At 40.6% G+C, this 20,012-nt stretch overlaps 1 protein-coding gene across 2 annotated transcripts; it reads right to left on the reverse strand.

Moving 5' to 3' along the window:
• Positions 1 to 1,760: 1,760 nt before the first annotated feature.
• ltbr.L (lymphotoxin beta receptor L homeolog) lies at positions 1,761 to 18,650 on the reverse strand. Of its 2 annotated transcripts, none has more exons than XM_018225062.2 (9): positions 18,282 to 18,645; positions 14,957 to 15,038; positions 13,668 to 13,793; positions 11,194 to 11,349; positions 10,939 to 10,980; positions 8,813 to 8,914; positions 6,019 to 6,038; positions 4,763 to 4,940; positions 1,761 to 4,266 (listed from the first exon to the last, which is right to left on the reverse strand). In XM_018225062.2, the coding sequence occupies exons 1-9, from the start codon at positions 18,348 to 18,350 to the stop codon at positions 4,121 to 4,123; spliced, it is 921 nt and encodes a 306-aa protein (XP_018080551.1). In that variant the 5' UTR covers positions 18,351 to 18,645; the 3' UTR covers positions 1,761 to 4,120. The 2 variants fall into 2 exon arrangements, 1 of the variants encoding a protein (XP_018080551.1); XR_005962694.1 differs by lacking the exon at positions 1,761 to 4,266 and adding an exon at positions 5,671 to 5,850 and having other exon boundaries at positions 4,819 to 4,940; positions 18,282 to 18,650.
• Between the last annotated feature and the right edge of the window lie 1,362 nt (positions 18,651 to 20,012).

A 20,012-nucleotide genomic window follows, 5' to 3' on the forward strand; every position in this document is an offset into this window, starting at 1 on the left:
TACCCCATTTATTGTGACTATTGTGTAAAATGACACTGTTTAAACTGCAAATAATTCACTCTACAATATACAATGTCATTCCTGAACCAGCAAGTGTATTTAGCTGTAATATTGGTGTGTAGGTGCATCTCAGGTCATTTTGCCTGGTCATGTGATTTCAGAAAGAGCCAACACTTTAGGATGGAACTGCTTTCTGGCAGGCTGTCGTTTCTCCTACTCAATGTAACTGAATGTGTCTCAGTGGGACCTGGATTTTACTACTGAGTGCTGTTCTTAGATCTACCAGGCAGCTGTTATCTTGTGTTAGGGAGCTGCTATCTGGTTACCTTCCCATTGTTCTGTTGTTAGGCTGGGGGGAAGGGAGTGGGTGATATCACTCCAGCTTGCAGTACAGCAGTAAAGAGGGACTGAAGTTTTTCAGAGCACAAGTCACATGACTGGGGGCAGCTGGGAAATGGACAATATGTCTAGCTCCATGTCAGATTTCAAAATTAAATATAAAAAAATCTGTTTGCTCTTTTGATAAATGGATTTCAGTGCAGAATTCTGCTGGAGCAGCACTATTAACTGATGTGTTTTGAAAAAATGTTTTTTCCCATGACAGTATCCCTTTAAGTAAGATGTAGAGAGTGAGACAATTTGCAATTGGTTTTCATTTTTTATTGTTTGTGATTTTAGAGTTATTTAGCTTTTTATTCAGCAGCTCTCCAGTTTTCAATTCTGATGGCTAGGGTCCAAATTCCCCTAGCAACCATGCACTGATTTGAATAAGAGACTGGAATATGGATAGGAGAGGCCCGAATATTACGAAAATTGCCGAAGCGTCAGAAGAAGACCTGATAAAGACCGAAGAAGAAGAAAATGGCTGCCGTAAACTCTGCAGGACAAAATTTGCACGAGGGGTAAGTACAAAGTTAGGGGCATTTGCCCGGGGTAGCAGCTAGGCTGGGGGGAGGGTGTTACGGGTTTTTTTTAAAATAAGGGGTTTACTTCTCCTTTAAGTCTAAGTGCAACCATTAGGCTCTGCTTGTGTATCTGCATGAAGTCATTGGAAGCCGGCAAGTAAATAAAGGGCTACCTATCCTTATAAACCTACAGCTGAAGAAGAACAGATTTATATTATATATTATTATATTATATATCTAGTTTCACTGGACACCATGGAGGTCACAGACCTAGCTGTACAGATACACAGCATTTCTATACATGAACACAATAACAAATGACTCATACATAAGAAAAAAACTTGGACTTTATACAGACATTTCACAGAAATGGACAGGAATTATTTACAGCCAAACGTTTTTAATTCTAAGGCTATTTGTAACAATTGTTTTTCATTTTTATGGTTTTTGGATTATTTAGCTTTTTGTTCAGCAGCTCTTCAGTTAGCAATTTTGGATGCTATCTGTTAGTTTTCAAATTACCCTACCTGATTAAGACATTGGAAGATTAATCAGAGAGAGCCTGAATAGAAAGATATGGAATAATTATTAAAAATAACAATGGAATTGTAGCCTTACAGAGCAATCGTTTTCTTTTGCTGCTGGGGACAGTGACTCCCATCTGACAGAGGCAGAAGAAAAAGATATTAAAAATTGAAGATAAACTGAAACGTTGCTCAGAATAAGACATTCTATAACATACTAAGGGGCCTATTTATTAAATTTCAATTTTTTCTGGTCGAGTTAAAGGGGAAAAATTCAAATTTTTAGATAGAAAAAAACCCTTGAATTTTTCAAGATTTATTATACCTCAAAGCTGCAAACAATCTGAATACGCCTGTCAAAATCATGTAGAAATCAATGGCAGATGTCCCTCGCCATCTGCGCTGGGTTTCATTCGATAATCCGAAAAAGTCAAGGTTTTTGGGTGGCAACTCGAAAAAGTCAAATTTGAAAAAGCCGTATGATTTGAATTGTCGCATGATTTTGTCTAGGATTCGGTTCGGTATTCGGCCGAATCTTTCACGAAGGATTCAGAGGTTTGGCCGAATCCAAAATTCGGGATATGTTGCATCCCTAATTTTGTCAAGACTTTTCCCACAATGACTTTTTCAAGCTGATTTTTTGATAAATTAGGTTGATTCGGAAAAATCTGAGTTTCTGTAAATACCCCCATAAAAGTTAACTTAATGGACAACTGCCGCTTTACAAACGGAAAAAAGTATATTCAGAACAGGCCCTATTCATTTCACTCAAGGGGAGGTATATTCAGTTTGCTGTGACCCTACTGGCACCCTAGACTGAGGGGCCTATTTATCAACAATCTAATTTTTATAGTTTTTAAAACCACAACTAGACTCTCAAACTCTAAAACTGCAAATGTGAGAACATTCTGCAGAACTCGGAGCTAAAAAAAAAAAAACCTCTAAAGCCTCTAAAAAGTTTTTTGGACAATTCCTAATGAAAAAAAGAAAACCTCTAAAATTCCAAATTGATTTAGAGCAGTCCAATTGGATTAGCCCAGCTCCCATCGACTTCTAATGGACCTTGGGAAGTTTCGTATTAGAGATTTTTGTGTTTTTAACACAAAATTTTAATACAACATTTTCATAAAAAATTTTTTTTAAATGAGACAACCACATATTTGTAGATATTCGTGGAAACAATTGAAAATTGATTGTTAGTAAATGGACCCCTGAGTTTTAGCTCCCTCGGAGTTTTGTTATAGCTTGTGCAAAAAGCTGCCATAAAGCTATACCAACCATGGCCATTCACCTGTATTACTTAAGTATTTAAAGGTATATTTGCCCTTTAAACAGAGCAATACGCAGCACTGGTTTGGCAGGTTTTTGCAGGGAATCCAGCTATAAATAAATACAATAAAATATGCAATAAATCACTTGCTGCTCTCCTAAGCTCACATAATGGGAACAAGTGACTTGATTATAGAGAAGTTATTCACAGCTTGTGCAGGGAAAAAGGTAAATGGTAAATGCCCTATAAAATTACATTCTAACCAATTAAAGCTCAGGGAATTTTCCCTTGTGTATTTTCATTTCCTTTTACACATTCTCATAAACCCAAGAGTGTTACAACTGAATTTATAGAATGAAACACCGCTGCTTCATCATCACATTGTGAATTCTGACTCATTTATACAGTGATCTCCTTCCTCCATGAACAGAAGTTCCTGGTCAGGTCCTCCAAAGGTTGGGGCCCTGAGATAGAAAAGCGTCATTCAGGAGTAGTAAGAGAAGCTTGCAGGGATTGGTGAATTGTGGGGAATCGGTTGGGTATATCATGGGGGGTTATATGTAGTATAGGGCCCCGTAATTACTGATGCCCTGCCCTGTTCCTGAGTGATGTTGGGTTGTATTCTTTCACTAGATTCCCTTCCAGAAACTGGCATGGTTCATGGTCATAACAGAGACTAGTGGATCATACATTTATATTTTCCTGTATTGTCATAGTCCTGTATTTTCCATGGTAAGTTCTGAATATCCATATGTTCAGGGAGCAGATTATAAATAAATGATATCATACACATTAACCAGTGGAGCCCTTGGACAATAGGACACCAGTTTGTACAGCCACGTCATTGACCTTCACGCTTGTGTTCCAAACCACCACCACAGCTGAGTCAAGATCGGATGGAAATTGTTGAGTTGAGGTCTCATTTGTTCTACATCAGTGTTCTCCAGACTTGTTCAGGTCTTTGAGACCCATCATTTAAGTAGGGGACCTTAGGTTTGCCACCTGGCCAGTATTTAATTTAAAAATGTTGCTTGATGACAATGTTATTTATAGGGAAAACCCATAAAAATATAGGAAGGCTGGTATTTTTTTCCAGAAAACGTGGCAACCCTACTCATCACAAAATTGTAGTCTTATGTAGACATCATGGTGTCAGCTATTCACTTATAGTTCCAAGAATAAGGAGTAAATCTTCACACTCAAATCTCGTCTTCAAGCTGATCTTCCAGGAATAGCTAAGTGATATATAAGGCACTCTTATGTCTCCTTCAACCTGGGCCATCCTCCACTTTGGGAGCCACTGCTCTCCATAGACAGATTTTTATGAAACTGCAGAGAACGGGGTTTGAACTTTACCATTGTATGGGGTGGTTGTAACATGATTCCCTACTCGAGCTGTTCATTATTTAGATGCTTGATCTTCAGTCTTTGATGCAGTTTGTTTCTTCTTGTATGGGAAAATGAAGATGATCATCATCAAGCATAACTGGAATGGAAAGGTGGGGATTGCAGCCTGGGGCTACTTTAAAAGGGTAGACATAACCAGAGCTTTGCCAATTGGTAGACTCTGCAAAGAAGCACAAAATCCATCAGTACACATGGAATTCTACCTCCTTATCTGTGAAGATGGTTGTATCAGTTAAGAAACAGTACTATAGACTGCACCATAAGTCAACGTATAGTATATCAAATGGCACGGTCTGAGCATTCATGACACTTACTCGAGTACAACAGTTCACTTAGCAAGGATACAGAAGAGGCTTTTCATCTAGAACCCCCCGCCAACATATACTATATGAAGTGTACTAAAAACCCCAGCAGGCATCAGCATTAATAAAAACTCCAGTAGTACCAGTAATGGTAACCACCCTCCCACAGGATGAAGTTTTGCATAAATGCATGGGCCAAACCATTAGCTGACGTTTTATCAAGACGTCATCAGCTTTCCTTCTACTTGGCACTGGCATGCTCTGGCTCAGTAGTCTAATAGCTGCAATTGGTTTGGCTTCACTTAAAGGGGATTTTTAGCAGTTGTAATAAAAATATATTTTCATTGGTCTTACCCGAGAGGTGGCAAGTCTGCATTGGACTATTCTCAGCATAGGTTAAGATTGCTTCTGCAGGATTTTCGGACAGGTCTGTACTCTGGGTTCCCTTGGACGTTGGCAACAGTACTGTCTTAGCTACATCTTGTTCAGTTCTTGCATCTGCTGTATTTAAGGACGATGGTTTGTTGTCCTTCTAAGAAAATCAATGCAACATCATTATAATTCTATTCAGAGTCATTTTATGGCCTTGTATTAAGCTTGTGTACCATTGAAATGACGTTGCAGTTGTCGACCCCTCATTATTTATGGCTTCTGACAATATATAGACCCCAGGACCCTAAGTCATACCACCTTATTGTCCCTATTTATGTGGGATAATCCTGGCAGAACCCATAAGAGGAGGAGCTTATCCAAAAACAGGTAGGGTTTGGGTGAATGGAGGATGTGTCTGGGTTAAATATGTTATGGCCCTAAACATTCCAATTTTCCTTATATGATGTATTGACAGGGTGTGCCCCTAAATCTGGCCATACACTATAAGATCCACTCGTTTGACTAGGTTGCCAAACGAGCTGATAATTCCCCCTGATATGTTCACCTAAGGTGGAGATACCGAGCTTAATCCAGTCGTTGGCCCTAGGGTCAAACAATCAGATTATAATGGCGTTCATATGAGCCATGAGAACAACGCATCAACAATTTGATTCTCGATCAGATGGGAAAATCAAACCTTGACGATTGTCATCTGCCCGATTTTTAGCCAGATATCAGTGGGTGGGCCCAACAGAAGACCCCATAAATGGGCATGTAAGCTGCTGAATTGGTCTAAAGGGCCATCTTAAAGGAGAAACAAACCTTTGCTACTAAAATCACCTACCCCCCTACCCTGCATAGACCCCCCTCCCCCCCAGCCTAGGTGGTACCTTTGCTAAATGCCCCTCAGAGTTCACAGGTGCCATCTTCAGCCACTTCGGTAATCTTTGGGTCTTCTTCTGGCGTGAAAAAGACAATTGCTCCAACTGCGCATGTGCCGATATGCTGCTCTATTCCCGAAGATTATCAAAGAGAAAAAGATGGCTGCCGTGAACTCCAATGCCCTGAATCTGCACGAGGGGCAAGTAAAGAGATAGGGACATTTAGCAAAGGTACCACCTAGGCTGGAGGGGGAGCAGGGAGGGGGGTCTATGTAGATGAATTCAAATGTCTAAAACTGGGCCTGTGAGTAACGGGATCTTTTCAAAAACAGCAGATAAAGAATATCATGCTCTTACCTCGATGCCCATGGCACGAACTGGAAAACAGAAAGAGAGCGACACGTTAGTGTCCATTTGTACCACATAGCACAAACATATACAATTCTCTTGGGTACCCATCAACCATTCAGGTGCTTCTAAGAGCAGTTAAATGTTGGTATCTTTCTGCTAGAGCTTTCTGGTCCAGGGGCCTAAGGGTACATTTTGTAACTCTGTGGGAGAGGGACAAAGTGCTACAAATCTCCAACCATTTAAAGTGAACTGGAATCAGACCCAAGCACCCAGTGCTGTCAAGTGTCTGAATAGGGAAAGTAGTAAATATGTAACATTGGGTGTTACTAGAGTACTCTAATTGCAAATTGCAGATTTTAACTCAGGGATCCCCAACCTTTTTTACCCATGAGCCACATTTAACCGTAAAAAGAGTTGGGGAGCAACACAGGCATAAAATAAGTCCCTGGGGGTGCCAAATAAGGCGTTTGATGGGTTGGCTATTTGGTAGCACCTATATGGACTGGCAGCCTACAGGAGGCTCTGTTTGGCAGTACCTCTGGTTATATGCAACCAAAACTTGCCTCCAAACCTGGAATTAAAAAAATCATCCCAGGCCACTGGGGACAATAGCCAAGGGGTTGGCGAGCAACATGAGGAACACTCTAATGGGAGCTTACATGGGAAGGGGTAGGATGTCTGAACGAAGCAGTGGGTTGGACTAAAACACTCTAATGGGAGCTTACATGGGAAGGGGTAGGATGTCTAAATGAAACAGTGGGCTGGACCAGAAGACTCAGATCGAAGCTCGTGGGGGAAAAAGCAGTCTAGCCAAAGCAGTAGGTACAACAAGGAAATGCATAGCAACTTCTAGAGGTAGCGGTTAAGGATACTCTAGATTTGCTTCTACTAGAGATGCATATAAGCATTAATTCAAACACTGTAATGCTAAATTAGTGGGTCAGGTTAACTACCCGTTATGTTGAATTAAATACAGTAGAGGCTTTATATTTGTAACAGAAATACATGTAGGGGCCCATTTACTTAGTTCGAGTGAAGGAATAGAAATAAAAAAAACTTTGAATTTCGAATGTTTTTTTTGGCTACTTCGACCATCGAATTGGCTACTTCGACCTTCGACTACGACTTTGAATCGAACGATTCGAACTAAAAATTCGATAGTCGAAGTACTGTCTCTTTAAAAAAAACTTCGACCCCCTACTTCGCCACCTAAAACCTACAGAGGTGCCATGTTAGCCTATGGGGAAGGTCCCCATAGGCTTTCTATCAATTTTTCGGTTGAAGAAAAATCTTTCGATCGATGGATTAAAATCCTTCGAATCTAACGTTTCGAAGGATTTAATCGTTCATTTGATCGTTCGATCAAACTATTTACGGTAAATCCTTCAACTTCGATATTTGAAGTCAAAGGATTTACATTCGGCAGTCGAATATCGAAGGTTAATTCGATATTCGACCACAAGTAAATTTGCCCCTAATTGTCTCTTAGTTGTCTCACAAAGTATTTTTAGAATTCTATCCTTCCTTTTACATTGCCATGATGCCTCTACCCTCGTCATAACCCAATGTCACACATCCCTATTCTGTCCGTTCCCTCAGCGCCTCTTTACCACATCTGCTTTCCCTCTACTTATAGTAACATAAGTAGAGGAATCCATCATCTGTCCCTCCCAATTGGAGCTTACAGTCTATCTAAACCTCTGATAAAATTTTAATCAGAAGCCAAATAATGTCCTGTATTTTTGGAATATGGGGAAGGGGGTTAAGATGGAGAAACCCATGCAGGGAGAAAATACAAACTCCTTGCAGATAGGACCCTGGTTGGAATCAAACCCTTACGCTGCGAGGCAGCAATGCTACCCACTGGAATGTTAAATAATAGGAGCTGTAAATGTAGTATATTAGGACGATATGTGAATCAAAGGGTGAAATGTAACAACAGACCTGAACTTTGCTCCAGGCCTAGTAACCCTTAGCAACCAATCAGGTGCTTTAAAATAAGCAACCTACCAAATGCTGTGTGCTGAATGGTTGCCATAAGTTACCAGACATGTTATGACATTACCACCCTACGATGGCAGCTAACCAGGGATTTTAAAGCTCATAATACAAAGGTTTTTTTTTTTTTTAAATAATATAAAGCGGCTTTGTGTGTGTGGGAAACGAGAAAACTCATTAGTAGAGAATTATGCATTATCATCAGCAAAAACGGTTACTTCCCCTTTAACCACGGAGAAATGAACAAGAGACACAAAATGCAGCCAACTTTCCGTGTAAAATGGGGAAGCTGATAAAAATGATTTTGCTATGTCGTAAATGAAGGTTCTAGTACAGTCATTCATTGCATAATGCACACAGGCAGGAAGAGACAGCGCCATCTCTACATACGTGTTCCTTTCTCTCTTTGTAAATTTCCCTTTCCGCTGTATTGATGATTTCCACAACCCCAAATGCTGAGCTTCTCAACAGAAACCTAGAACCCACTGAGCATGTGCAGTGCCACTGACACTCAGAGCATTGGCTAACGAGATTCAAGATAACGAGATCCTATGAACAACTTTGAAGACCAGGATCATTACTGACTGCTGAACCTCTAGGCTGGTACAGTACATTTACTATTTAAAGTACAGTATTTGATTTTTTTGATTTTTTTTTTGTTTAGTTTTTATTACTTCAGTTCTCCTTTAATAAAATGGTGCAGAACCTGAAAAGAGGAAAAAAAGGAAGAGCCTTTCCTAATTTTCTTGACTTCTATAGACATGCACCAATGTGAATCACATACACAGGACTGTATTCTTACCTATTCCCTTCAAAACATGAGTATTGGTAACAAGCAATAATATTATGAGTCCTAAACAGATCAGGCCAATAGTCACGGGAATTATAATCCAGAGTGGGGTACCTGAAAAGGGATAAATAAGAGCTGAATTATAGTGTTTAAGGTCATGGGGAAGAATATGCAGAAAGATACATCCAGGTTAATAAATGTATTATAAAATCATCGACTAATGCAATTAGAAGTTAAAGGCCAAATATCAAGATCTTATTTTATTGTTACATGGCAGGTAATGTTATAGGGATCTTCAGCTAGAACTTCAATGGCAGAGATGGAGACATCATTGAGACGCTGGAGACCGGGGGCCACTTTAATATGAATTAAGAAATGTAAGAAATGCACACGTGTTATACTATCATACAAATAACATGACAGCTCCCACCCATGTATATATATATACAGAAAGGAATGTTCTACCTTCACTTAGTTATATCTTCCTATTGTACGTTCTAAGGGAAGTAATATAGCAGCTCCACCCACATATATATATATATATATAAATACACATTTAGAGAAAAAGAATGCTCTGTGTACACAATAACCTTTGTCCTATAAAAACATGTAAGCAGATATCCTTGTTATGCAGCAAGACTATTGAGCGTATTGTTATGTTATGTGGCTTTTGCCAATTCTGTTGCCAAGGTTGCCATTCTCTCCTTTATGTTAAAGGTAACTGTTATTAATTGAAAATGCTGATCAAATAAAGAAAAGAAATGTGGGGACATTTGGCCAGATTATGTTATTGTTACTGTCTACTGAAGATACAATGCTCTTAATAAGCTTATTAGTATCCAGGGGTTGTGATAACAATCAGGGTAGGGTAACACAGAACTGCCATCTAGGGGGTATATTTATCTATGAGTGAAGTTAATAGTGAAGTTCCGCCACTAGAGTGAAATTCCGCCACTTCCCATTCATTTCTATGGGGGTTTTAAAGGTGTATGTATCAAAGGGTGAAATTTCACTTTCACTCATTGATAAATACGCCTTTCAAAATCCCATAGAAATGAATGGAGAGCTGCGGAATTTCACTCTAGTGGCAGAACTTCACTCTTTGATAAATTTACCCCTTGGACTTTGCAACTAGTGCTGAACCACAGCTTCCACCCTAGAAGTGCAAGTGGGACAAGAAACCATGGTAGAGCAAGATGGCTATGGTAATGACTACAGTAGGGAAAGATGGCTGTGGTAGGGGAAGATGGTCATGCTAGGTCAATATGGTGATGTTTCAGCAAGATGTCAATGGTAGAGCAAGAAGGTGATGTTATAGCAAGATGTCTATGACAGAGCAAGAAGATGAAGTTATAGGAAGATGTCAATGGTAGAGCAAGAAGATGAAGTTATAGGAAGATGTCAATGGTAGAGCAAGTAGGTGATGTTATAGCAAGATGTCTATGGTAGAGCAAGAAGATGATGTTATAGGAAGATGTATATGGTAGAGCAAGAAGATGATGTTATAGGAAGATGTATATGGTAGAGCAAGAAGATGATGTTATAGGAAGATGTATATGGTAGAGCAAGAAGATGATGTTATAGGAAGATGTATATGGTAGAGCAAGAAGATGATGTTATAGGAAGATGTCTATGGCAGAGCAAGAAAATGATGTTAAAACAAGATGTCTATGGTAGAACAAGAAGGCGGTGTTATAGCAAGATGTCTATGGCAGAGCAAGATGGTATGGCAAGACAGTGGAGAATTGTGGCAAGAGAAACAATAAAATCATCCTAAAATAGTGGGTTTGGTGCATCCCTATAATTTAATAATCTGTCTGAACACAGACTCTTCTTAAATTAGAAAGACATAAGAGCTCATTTACATGAAGAAGAGAAAGAGCTAGAAGAACATTGCACTTAATGTTGTGCCATTTGTTTCATGCGTAAGGGAGTGGCGTGTTCCACCCATGTGCCGCTTCTTCCCTCTCAAGTGCAAGTTACACCTGTCTGTAAGCAAATTACTAACCGGCACAAATCTTTTCACCTACTGTATGTGGAGCAAAATTTTACTCCTTATTTGGGTGGGTACAGTTACACTGGAAATCTGGTGAAGAATGTATTTATTGAATCAAACAGAAGAGGAGCAGAATTAGTACCATTGTCTGATGGATCTATATGTCCGCCATTTGTCCTGTGATCTGTTCAAAAAAGAAAGTCAAAAAAGTTCAAGGCTGGTTGGGGATTGAGGGAATGGTGATTCATACAAGTTGGAGGGCTTTCCAGTTAAAGACTAGTAGCATTAACCAACAAGAGTTATTAGACTGTATTGTAGACCAAGTACAGGAATGGTGGCTTCTTGGCACCTCCTGGGGTCTGGTACAACACTAGTAGAATAATAAAGGAGTACTCACCTGTGGTGGATTCCACTGTAGTTGTGGGGGTGGTGACACGTCGGCAGTGCATGCACTTCCCCAGTGGGTTGTAGAGCTCACACACAAAGCCATCTTGGCAGCCGCACTCGGTAGCAGTGGTGGCAGAGCAATTGACAGTGGCTACCAGTCCTGTATCTGACAAGTGAGATAAAGGCATAAGAAGTTTGGATTACATGCATGCAGATGGATCGTGTGAAATGGAGCAACAGGTGGAGTAAAGAAAAACATAGTAAGGGATAATTATGACCATGGCAGACTATTAATTAATTACCAGCAGCAGATGACTCCTTGAATCAAACGTTGTCATGTTTCTTTATAATTCATAAATCCGCCCATAGATTTTTGTCTTCTTACCCTACCCCCAACATTGCCCTACAATACTCTACACCTCCTTTTGAACGAAAAGTCCCAAATTATAAATCCACAAAGATGGAGTTTATGTGGTTTGCTGCAGATAAGGGATGTGACTAGTAATAACTGGGTGTTGTCTCAGACTGGGAACATGACCTGAAATGCCCTGATTTCTTATATGCTCGGAATGCTGGGAAATATTAAAATTATTAGTGGGGCTGTGGGGTTTTCAATGAGTCAATGAATATCGTTCAATTCAATCTCTATATCTATAATACCGGAACGCTACTAATAATCAAATCTCAATTCTAAATGTTTAAGTCAAAATGATTCTAGATTAGAGATAAATCAGATAATCTCTTTAATAGCATGAATTGCTCACCCTTTATCAACTTTCACCTGGGTGTGTATACCTCAGGTCTCACACTCATGGTTTCGCAAACAGCATAGAAGGGAAAACGCACTCACCAGACGAGTGGCCCAGGTGCATCCAGTGTCGGACTGGGACACCAGGGGCCCAACAAAAACCCTTAGACCAGGGGCCCACCCAAACACCTTTAGACCAGGGGCCCACTCTAAGTATTATTTTCTTCCTTTCCTTAGTCAACCTCTATTCTCCTATTCTCTTTTCTTTCCATACTATAACATATTATTCCATCTATTTAGCCTCTTTATTCTCATAAAAAAAGGGAATGGCCTTGAAATAAGCCAAATATTTAGAAGCAGGAGGGCCCACTAACACCTTGGCCCACCGGGAGCTTTCCTGGTATGCCGGCCAGTCCGACACTGGGTGCATCGCCCCGAACCCGTAGCTGGAGGTGAAGAGCAGTCGAAGAAGAAAATTGGCGAGCACTATGTTTGCCACTCGTTGAATAATAAGGTCAACTTTATTTCAGCAGTTTAAAAACATCAAAGTCCTGATTCATTATCCAAAGATACATAGTCATGGGCTGTGGGGTTTCAATATTCTACTTTTCAGGCTTATAATGGAGTGCTACCCAAGCTGGGCACCCTAGACCTGGGCAAATGCGGAGACGTCAATTAAAGGAAAACTATACCCCCAAAATGAATACTTAAAGGCGTTTTGGCTCATGTGACCTGACATGTACAGTATGCATGCCTCCCAACATTTTTGAAATAAAAAGAGGGTCAAAAATATTTGCTGCGTGTAGCATTTTTGAGGGCCATTTTTGAGGCCACACGCCTAATTACAGTGTTCATTTTGGCAGGTTAAGAAAGTTTGAACATATTTCTGTGTTTTGTTTTCAGTTATTACAGTTTTGCTAATGAAGGTGAATTGCCTTTTAAGCCGTGAGTCTAACTTCTCCCAAGGGACTTCCTTATCTAAATTGTTACAATTATGTATTTGCTTATCTCTAATTTGTTACAAAGTATATTATTTGCACCTGTTAGCTGTTCTGGGCGCTCTACCAAAAGCCAATTATCTTAGAAACTTTGTTTCTTTGTTCTGGCTGTTCAGTGCAGAGAAAATCGGGACTTTCCAGTACAAACGTGGGACTGCGGGTTGACCTGTCCCGCTGAAAACGGTTGGGAGGTATGTGTATGGTTTGTTTGTGTGCACAGTGAATCGTATGATCCCAGGGGGCGGCCCTTATTTTTTTAAAATGGTAATTTTCTATTTATGATTACCCAATGGCACATACTACTAGAAAAGTATGTTATTATGAAAATGGTTTATTTACATGAAGCAGAGTTTTACATATGAGCTGTTTAATGTGATATATTTTTATAGAGACCTACATCATTTGGTGGGTATAGTTTTCCTTTAATGGCATGTCACCAGGGAGGTTATTATACAGCCCTGGCATGTATGTAAGGCCTTAATCTACTTTACACTTGGGTTGCAGCCCAACCATTGTTTCATTGGTAAAATAGTAGCCAAGGCCACATGTCAAGTTGTTACCACCCAGGCCTGACTAGTTGCTCCCTGATATGCCCAGTTATGACCAACCCCCCCCCCCCCCTTGGCCATGCCCTGAATCTAGCCTAATCCCCACCCCCTTTTATCCCCCATCCCATGGAATAAGTTATTCAGATTGTCAGGAGTGGATCATTATTCAAAGGCCCCTTTTCCTACTCACCTTTAGGACAGGGCCAACACATTTTGCATCTATTGGCGTAGATCCATTTCTCATTGTAGAAATCCGCAGGGCACGGTGTGCAGGTTGTGTTGGATGTAGCATTGCATTGGGAGGAGGCATAAGTGCCTGTGGGGCAGAATGATTCATTATTACAAATACAGGGGTAATTAATAGACAATACAGAAGTCACTGGCCATAGAACGTGTGTTGCAACGAATTACTAATCAGCCTTCTACTGGATGTTGCTCACTCTCCTGAGCTAAATAACTCAAAACCCACAAATAATAAAAAATGAAAACCAATTGCAAATTGACTCAGAATATCACTCTCTACATCATACTAAATTTAAAGGGTAGCTAATCACAGGCATATGTACCATTACAGAGGATTTGGACAGGGGAGAGAACGATGGGAGGACTTTCTTACTTTTAGTTCTATCAATGTTCGTCCGCCTCCCCCCTCCTTTATAGAAATGGGGGACACTCTTTGGCTGTGAGTATTATGTGAAACATTGTTGTGGATCTTTAATGCTTCAACAATATACAGCCATTTTAATGCTTTGTGCCTAAAAGAGCCCACCCTCTCCCTACAGGTAGATATTGGCGCACAGTAAGTGAGATATATAATAGGAATCTAGGAAATATCACAGCTGTGAGAAACACCAAAACTTAAAATTTAATTTGTTAATAAATGTGTCTCACAGGTGGATTTGCAATTAGATTTTATTCACAATCAACCTAAATATATTTTTAGCAGCAGTTTGGTAGGGTCCCAAATCACTGGCTTGTACCAAAAGCAGTTAATGAGACCAGTCTTAGCATTACAGTAATATTGACATGTTCTAGTTTGCCTTTAAAAATCTAGTTTAATTAAAATGGAAAGTAGTCCCTTTTCCTCCCTCCAGCCCACCCCCATCTTTGTTTAGGAATGTCATTGGTGGAATTGGAGGAGCAAACACCCAATGGAATCAAGTCTTCTCCATGCCCTACAAGCCAACTTGTGAAACAAAAGTTGTATTGTTAAATAACAGGGTAACAGAACCTGGTATTGCCAGTTTGCCTTGTTATCAGCCTTGGGTTTGCAGCAGAAGTTTGTTGTTTACAGCTGGATTTATACTATATACTGGTGAAGCTGGAGGCATAACAGGGCCTGCTTGGATAGTTGCTGGGTCATTTACTTTTATGCGGTTCCCCTTTAAATGCTACCAATCTTTTTTGTACCCTTGAGTTAAAAGGATGAAAGCCCATACCAGGGTCAAAATTAACAGCAGAGATCTCACAATATGTTACCTGGGGGGCACTTGGAGCAGCATTTTTTGTGTTTCAGGTGAAAATATTCATGTTCTCCGCAGTTCTTTTCAATCCCTGGGGCCTGGAAGCACAGAAATGGTTATTGGATCTCTTTCTCTCATACACGGAAATCACTGCATGGCGCACAATCGCCCAACCGCATACAACTCCCAGCACCTTTGCAGAACCTAGCTGTAGCAGGTTGCCTGAACTATGCACAATCCAAACATTAACGTATAAGAGGAGAATGAGAGAAAGGAATGAAGGAAACCCCTCAAGGCAGAACAGGGTTTGAATATGGATGTAGAAATAACTTTGATAAATTTAATTCATGTATATTGGGAGGTTGCTTCGATTGACATTTTCTTGCCTTAGGCAAATGAAGTCTCAAGTCCAGAGTTTCTCAACCATTTTCTAAGAGGAGTAATCAGGATGATCAGAATTGTAAGGCAAGACTTGACACATAAATAATTAAACAACATATTGAAGTTGGCAGCTATTTGACTGTGATATACAGCATTGTACAAGCCCACCCTAAGCAGCAGCCCTATTCTTCTCAAACAGAATTCTCTAAGACACATGGTCAGATTCGGCGACAAATCTCCTCTTCTTCGGGGCGACTAATCTCCCTGAACTGCCTTCCTGCCGGCTAGAATGAAAATCGCTAGCGGGAAGTCGCCCGAAGTTGCCTCAAAAGGCAGGGGAAGGCAGTTCGGGGAGATTAGAGATTGACAGTGAGGGGCGGGTCAGGGAGAGAGCCGGGCCCCCACCTGATGGAGGTGTAATTTGTTGGACGTAACATAACCCAATCTCTGGATCAATCAGCTTGCCTAACTCAATGTCTCAAACTGTACCTTATGTTGGCTCTTGGGGCCTAAAAGCAAATGCTGGAAGCCAAGGATGGGCACAAATACCCAGTAAATCAGCTTTGCTTATATCACTAGGGGGCTGGCGGCCAAGCTTTCTCCATCCGAAGCCAAACAGTGCTGGACAGCCCGACTCAGTAACAGGAGTGCACGAAGGATTTTACTATTCCAGCCTATAAATATGGTACCTGATGCCCATGTTTTTATTAGACATAGGAAGGTTAAGTAAGGTGGGGTGCACAACTCCCAGGATCCCATGACTGCACAAGGTTGTGATCAACAACATTAACTAAATATAAGCTATAAATTCAGCCAAACCAGTTGAGAAGCTCATTATACAGGGGCTATGGAGCACTGATCCTGCCATTGTTCTAATGACATGTGGAGTGGCCCAACAAGGAAGAATCATAAGCCAATGCTATTTTTAGTTTTGTACAGCAAGAGCCCAGGTTGGGTAAATCATTCACAGCTGTTAGTGCAAGGCTTCTGCCATTACAGGTTCCAAGTACTGCATGTACTGCATTAACCCTGCATTAACCCTTAGCCACAAATCAGCAGGTACCTGTTACTAGTGCCCTGTTTAACATCTAACATAGTTCTTTGTATTACTATGGGATAGCAGGTATAGAAGCGAGAGATGGTGCCTATAGTAACAGTGCATAATAGTCTCTGGGAAGGGAGTGTGACTGTGGGATAGCAGGTATAGTAGGGAGAGATAGTAACAGTGGATAATAGTCTCTGGGAAGGGACTGTGACTGTGGGATAGCAGGTATAGTAGGGAGAGATGGTGCCTATAGTAACACTGGGATAATAGTCTCTGGGAAGGGAGTGTGACTGTGGGATAGCAGGTATAGTAGGGAGAGATGGTGCCTATAGTAACAGTGGGATAATAGTCTCTGGGAAGGGAGTGTGACTGTGGGATAGCAGGTATAGTAGGGAGAGATGGTTCCTATAATAACAGTGGATAATAGTCTCTGGGAAGGGAGTGTGACTGTGGGATAGCACATGGTAGTGAGAGATGGTGCCTATAGCAGGGAGTGTGACTGTGGGAGATAAGGGTAGGGAGATGGTGCCTATAGTAACAGTGGGATAATAGTCTCTGGGAAGGGGGTGTGACTGTGGATAGCAGGTATAGTAGGAGAGATGGTGCCTATAGTAACAGTGGGATAATAGTCTCTGGGAAGGGAGTGTGACTGTGGGATAGCGTAGTGCTTGTTGTCTAAAACTGTCTGTATGTGTACTGTATATGGAAATCACTGGTGGAATATGGTTGGTACTATATATATATATATATATATATATATATATATATATATGCAGGTGTAATAATATATTTTTTTCCAGACAATAATAAACAAATTCTATGAAACTATACGCTGGTTATGTGTTGATTGGAGAGGTTAGTGCACTTTCCCAGAAGAGAATCACTTCCCCTTAATGGATTTATATTCTGCTTTTGCAGCCGGGATGAGCCAGACCCCTCCTGTATTGCGTGTGCTTTGCCCTTTATGGAAGGGAAACATTATGTCCTGTGATTTATTGGCGCAATACTCACCACTGCACTGATTTAAAGGAGCAGCCAAGTTATTATTTAGATGAAGGGGTTGAAGATGGTACTTTGTGCCTAGAAAATTCAGTTTCTCTGCACTTATGCTGTAGAATTGAATATAAACTACATACACCCATGCACCCTGGTATTGTACAGCGCTACAGAATATGCTAGGGCTTTATTAATAATCTAACAAAAAATTTCATTTAAATAGGACCTTTCTCTTTTAATTCTGGGACTGGCCTGCAAAGATTGCACAGAACAGAGAGAAGCGAGTATGTGGGAAATGCAGTATGGCAACAAATTTCTCAACAGGGTAAAAAGCCAATATACTGGCTCCTCTGAATTTCCTACCCCTTTCTGTATCAAGACAAGTGGTTGAACTAAAACTCCAGTAAATCAGGTTTTTCATCTGTCCCCTGGAGCATTCCATTCCACGCCGTGTACTTTATGATTGCTCTTTGCTTCATAGACAAGCCAAAGTGCAAAGAAATGAAACTAACACAAATCACCAGGTTTCTGAACCCACAACTCAGTGCTCTCCTGGGTAGAATTTTGACATACACATGAGCATATATTTTGGCACCGTTTTCTGCGTTAGTGGCATTGCTTCCAGCGTGCAATGTGCCCATATGAGTTGGGTTTGTAGAAGACCCGTGCACCTTGCACCTTGGAATTTAGAACTTTGTACTGTGCTGTCCCATTAGTTTCCCCCTACCATCATTATATCTGTCCTCCCCTTCAACACCTAGAGATATTTGAGTTTGTACATTTTTGGGACTGGAGGAGTGTCCCACAAGATTATTGTCATATCACAGGGTATGACAACCTGCAAGATTCCTTGTTGCTCTAGTTCCAATAATGACCAACTAGTTTCTGAGCTTCTCAGCCCCTCAAACAGCTTTCTCACCTGTTGTGCTTCCCTCCATAAGACCACCACCAGCAGAAAGAAGAGCCAAAGGACAGGTCCAACCTTCATAGCTTCATAGAATAGCAGATGCCTATGTCCCACCAACTCTGAGACGGTTATCTCGTGTGGTCAGGTGTGGGTCCTCTAGTCCAGCACAGTCATTAGCTGCTCTACACCATCTGTCATTGCTTCCTAGTTGTACCTTCTCATAATCTCAGTACTTTCACTTGGTCTTCTGGTTTTGCCGTGACTCAAGTTCATGCCCTCTGCACGTTCTCACTCATGAACATGGTTTCCAGGCAGAGCTGTCTCATTATCAACACACTTCAGCTTCTGGCTCACAGCTGCTTCCGTATGCTAGTGTAGTTTGTGGAATTAGGGAAGGGAGGGAGGAGTTTAAACTTAAAGGGCTGGCAAGTTTGTCACAGTGTCATTTCAGGGAATAGGGAGAGGCCCCTTAGAACCAGGAAGGAAATATTTCTCATATCGTTTGGACAGCAGTGAAAACTCAACAGCACAAAAGGACAGTTTCATAGAGAGGGGAACGCAAAGGCTCCTGGGTTCTAAAAAGTGTTTATTTTAAAGGGATACTGTCATTAGACTATAAAGTGTTCACTTTTACTTGACAACACGTGTTATTGATTAAGCTTGGAACAAAATCAAGGGGGTTGATGAGCAATATGGCACTTGTGAGACATTCATTGATCTCTACAACTTTGCCTGGAGGCGGAGTCTGGAAGAAAATAAAAAAGATAAAGAGCTCCGAGTGAGGCAGAACAAACAAACCCTTGCACTTGCAAAACATGTATGTCATGTCTGAACCTTTACTGTGACGGATTATGATGGCTTTATTAAAGGAAAACTATACACCCAAAATTATATCAAAGTAAGTGGCATATTTGAGAATCTTACCAAACTGGAATATATATTTAAGTAAATCTTGTCCTTTTACATCTCTTGCCTTGAACCACCATTTTGTGATGGTCTGTGTGCTGCCTCAGAGATCACCTGACCAGAAATACTGCAGCTCTAACTGTAACAGGAAGAGATCACCTGACCAGAAATACTACAACTCTAACTGTAACAGGAAGAAGTGTGGAAGCAAAAGACACAACTCTGTCTGTTAATTGGCTCATGTGACCTAACATGTATGGTTTGTTTGTGTGCATCGTACGATCCAAGGGGGTGGTCCTTATTTTTTAAATTGGCAATTTTCTATTTATGATTACCCAATGGCACATACTACTAAAAAAAAAAGTATATTATTATGTAAATGGTTTATTTACATGAAGCAGGGATTTAAATATGAGCTGTTTTATGCAATATATTTATATAGAGACCTACATTGTTGGGGGGTATAGTTTTCCTTTAAGGGTAGATTTTGTGCACCTTGTTTCTTATTCCCTTCATATATGCCACCCAGTTTCGGAGTGGATGTAGGAGAATGCCCATGTCTGTGGGATGGGCTCTATGACTTTAGGAAAGTCTTTGCTCCTCTGTCCGTTGCTGCAGGGGTCAGTGTAATCCCTGCAGTGCTGAGCAGAACCTCAGAAAAGGAATGAGTTAGGCTGGTGCATTGGAAAGAGATTGTTTTATAGGTGCTAAAGAAATAATAGAAAGTCCCTGTATTTGTTAGAGAAATCAGCAGTAAATGTTGCATGGCCAAGTGATGTCGGAAACATCTACACATGAATTCCAGCTTTGCAGTAAGGGAAATTAACTCTATTTATA

The sequence above is a fragment of the Xenopus laevis genome, chromosome 7L, assembly GCF_017654675.1.
Source record: "Xenopus laevis strain J_2021 chromosome 7L, Xenopus_laevis_v10.1, whole genome shotgun sequence".
Taxonomy (NCBI): domain Eukaryota; kingdom Metazoa; phylum Chordata; class Amphibia; order Anura; family Pipidae; genus Xenopus; species Xenopus laevis.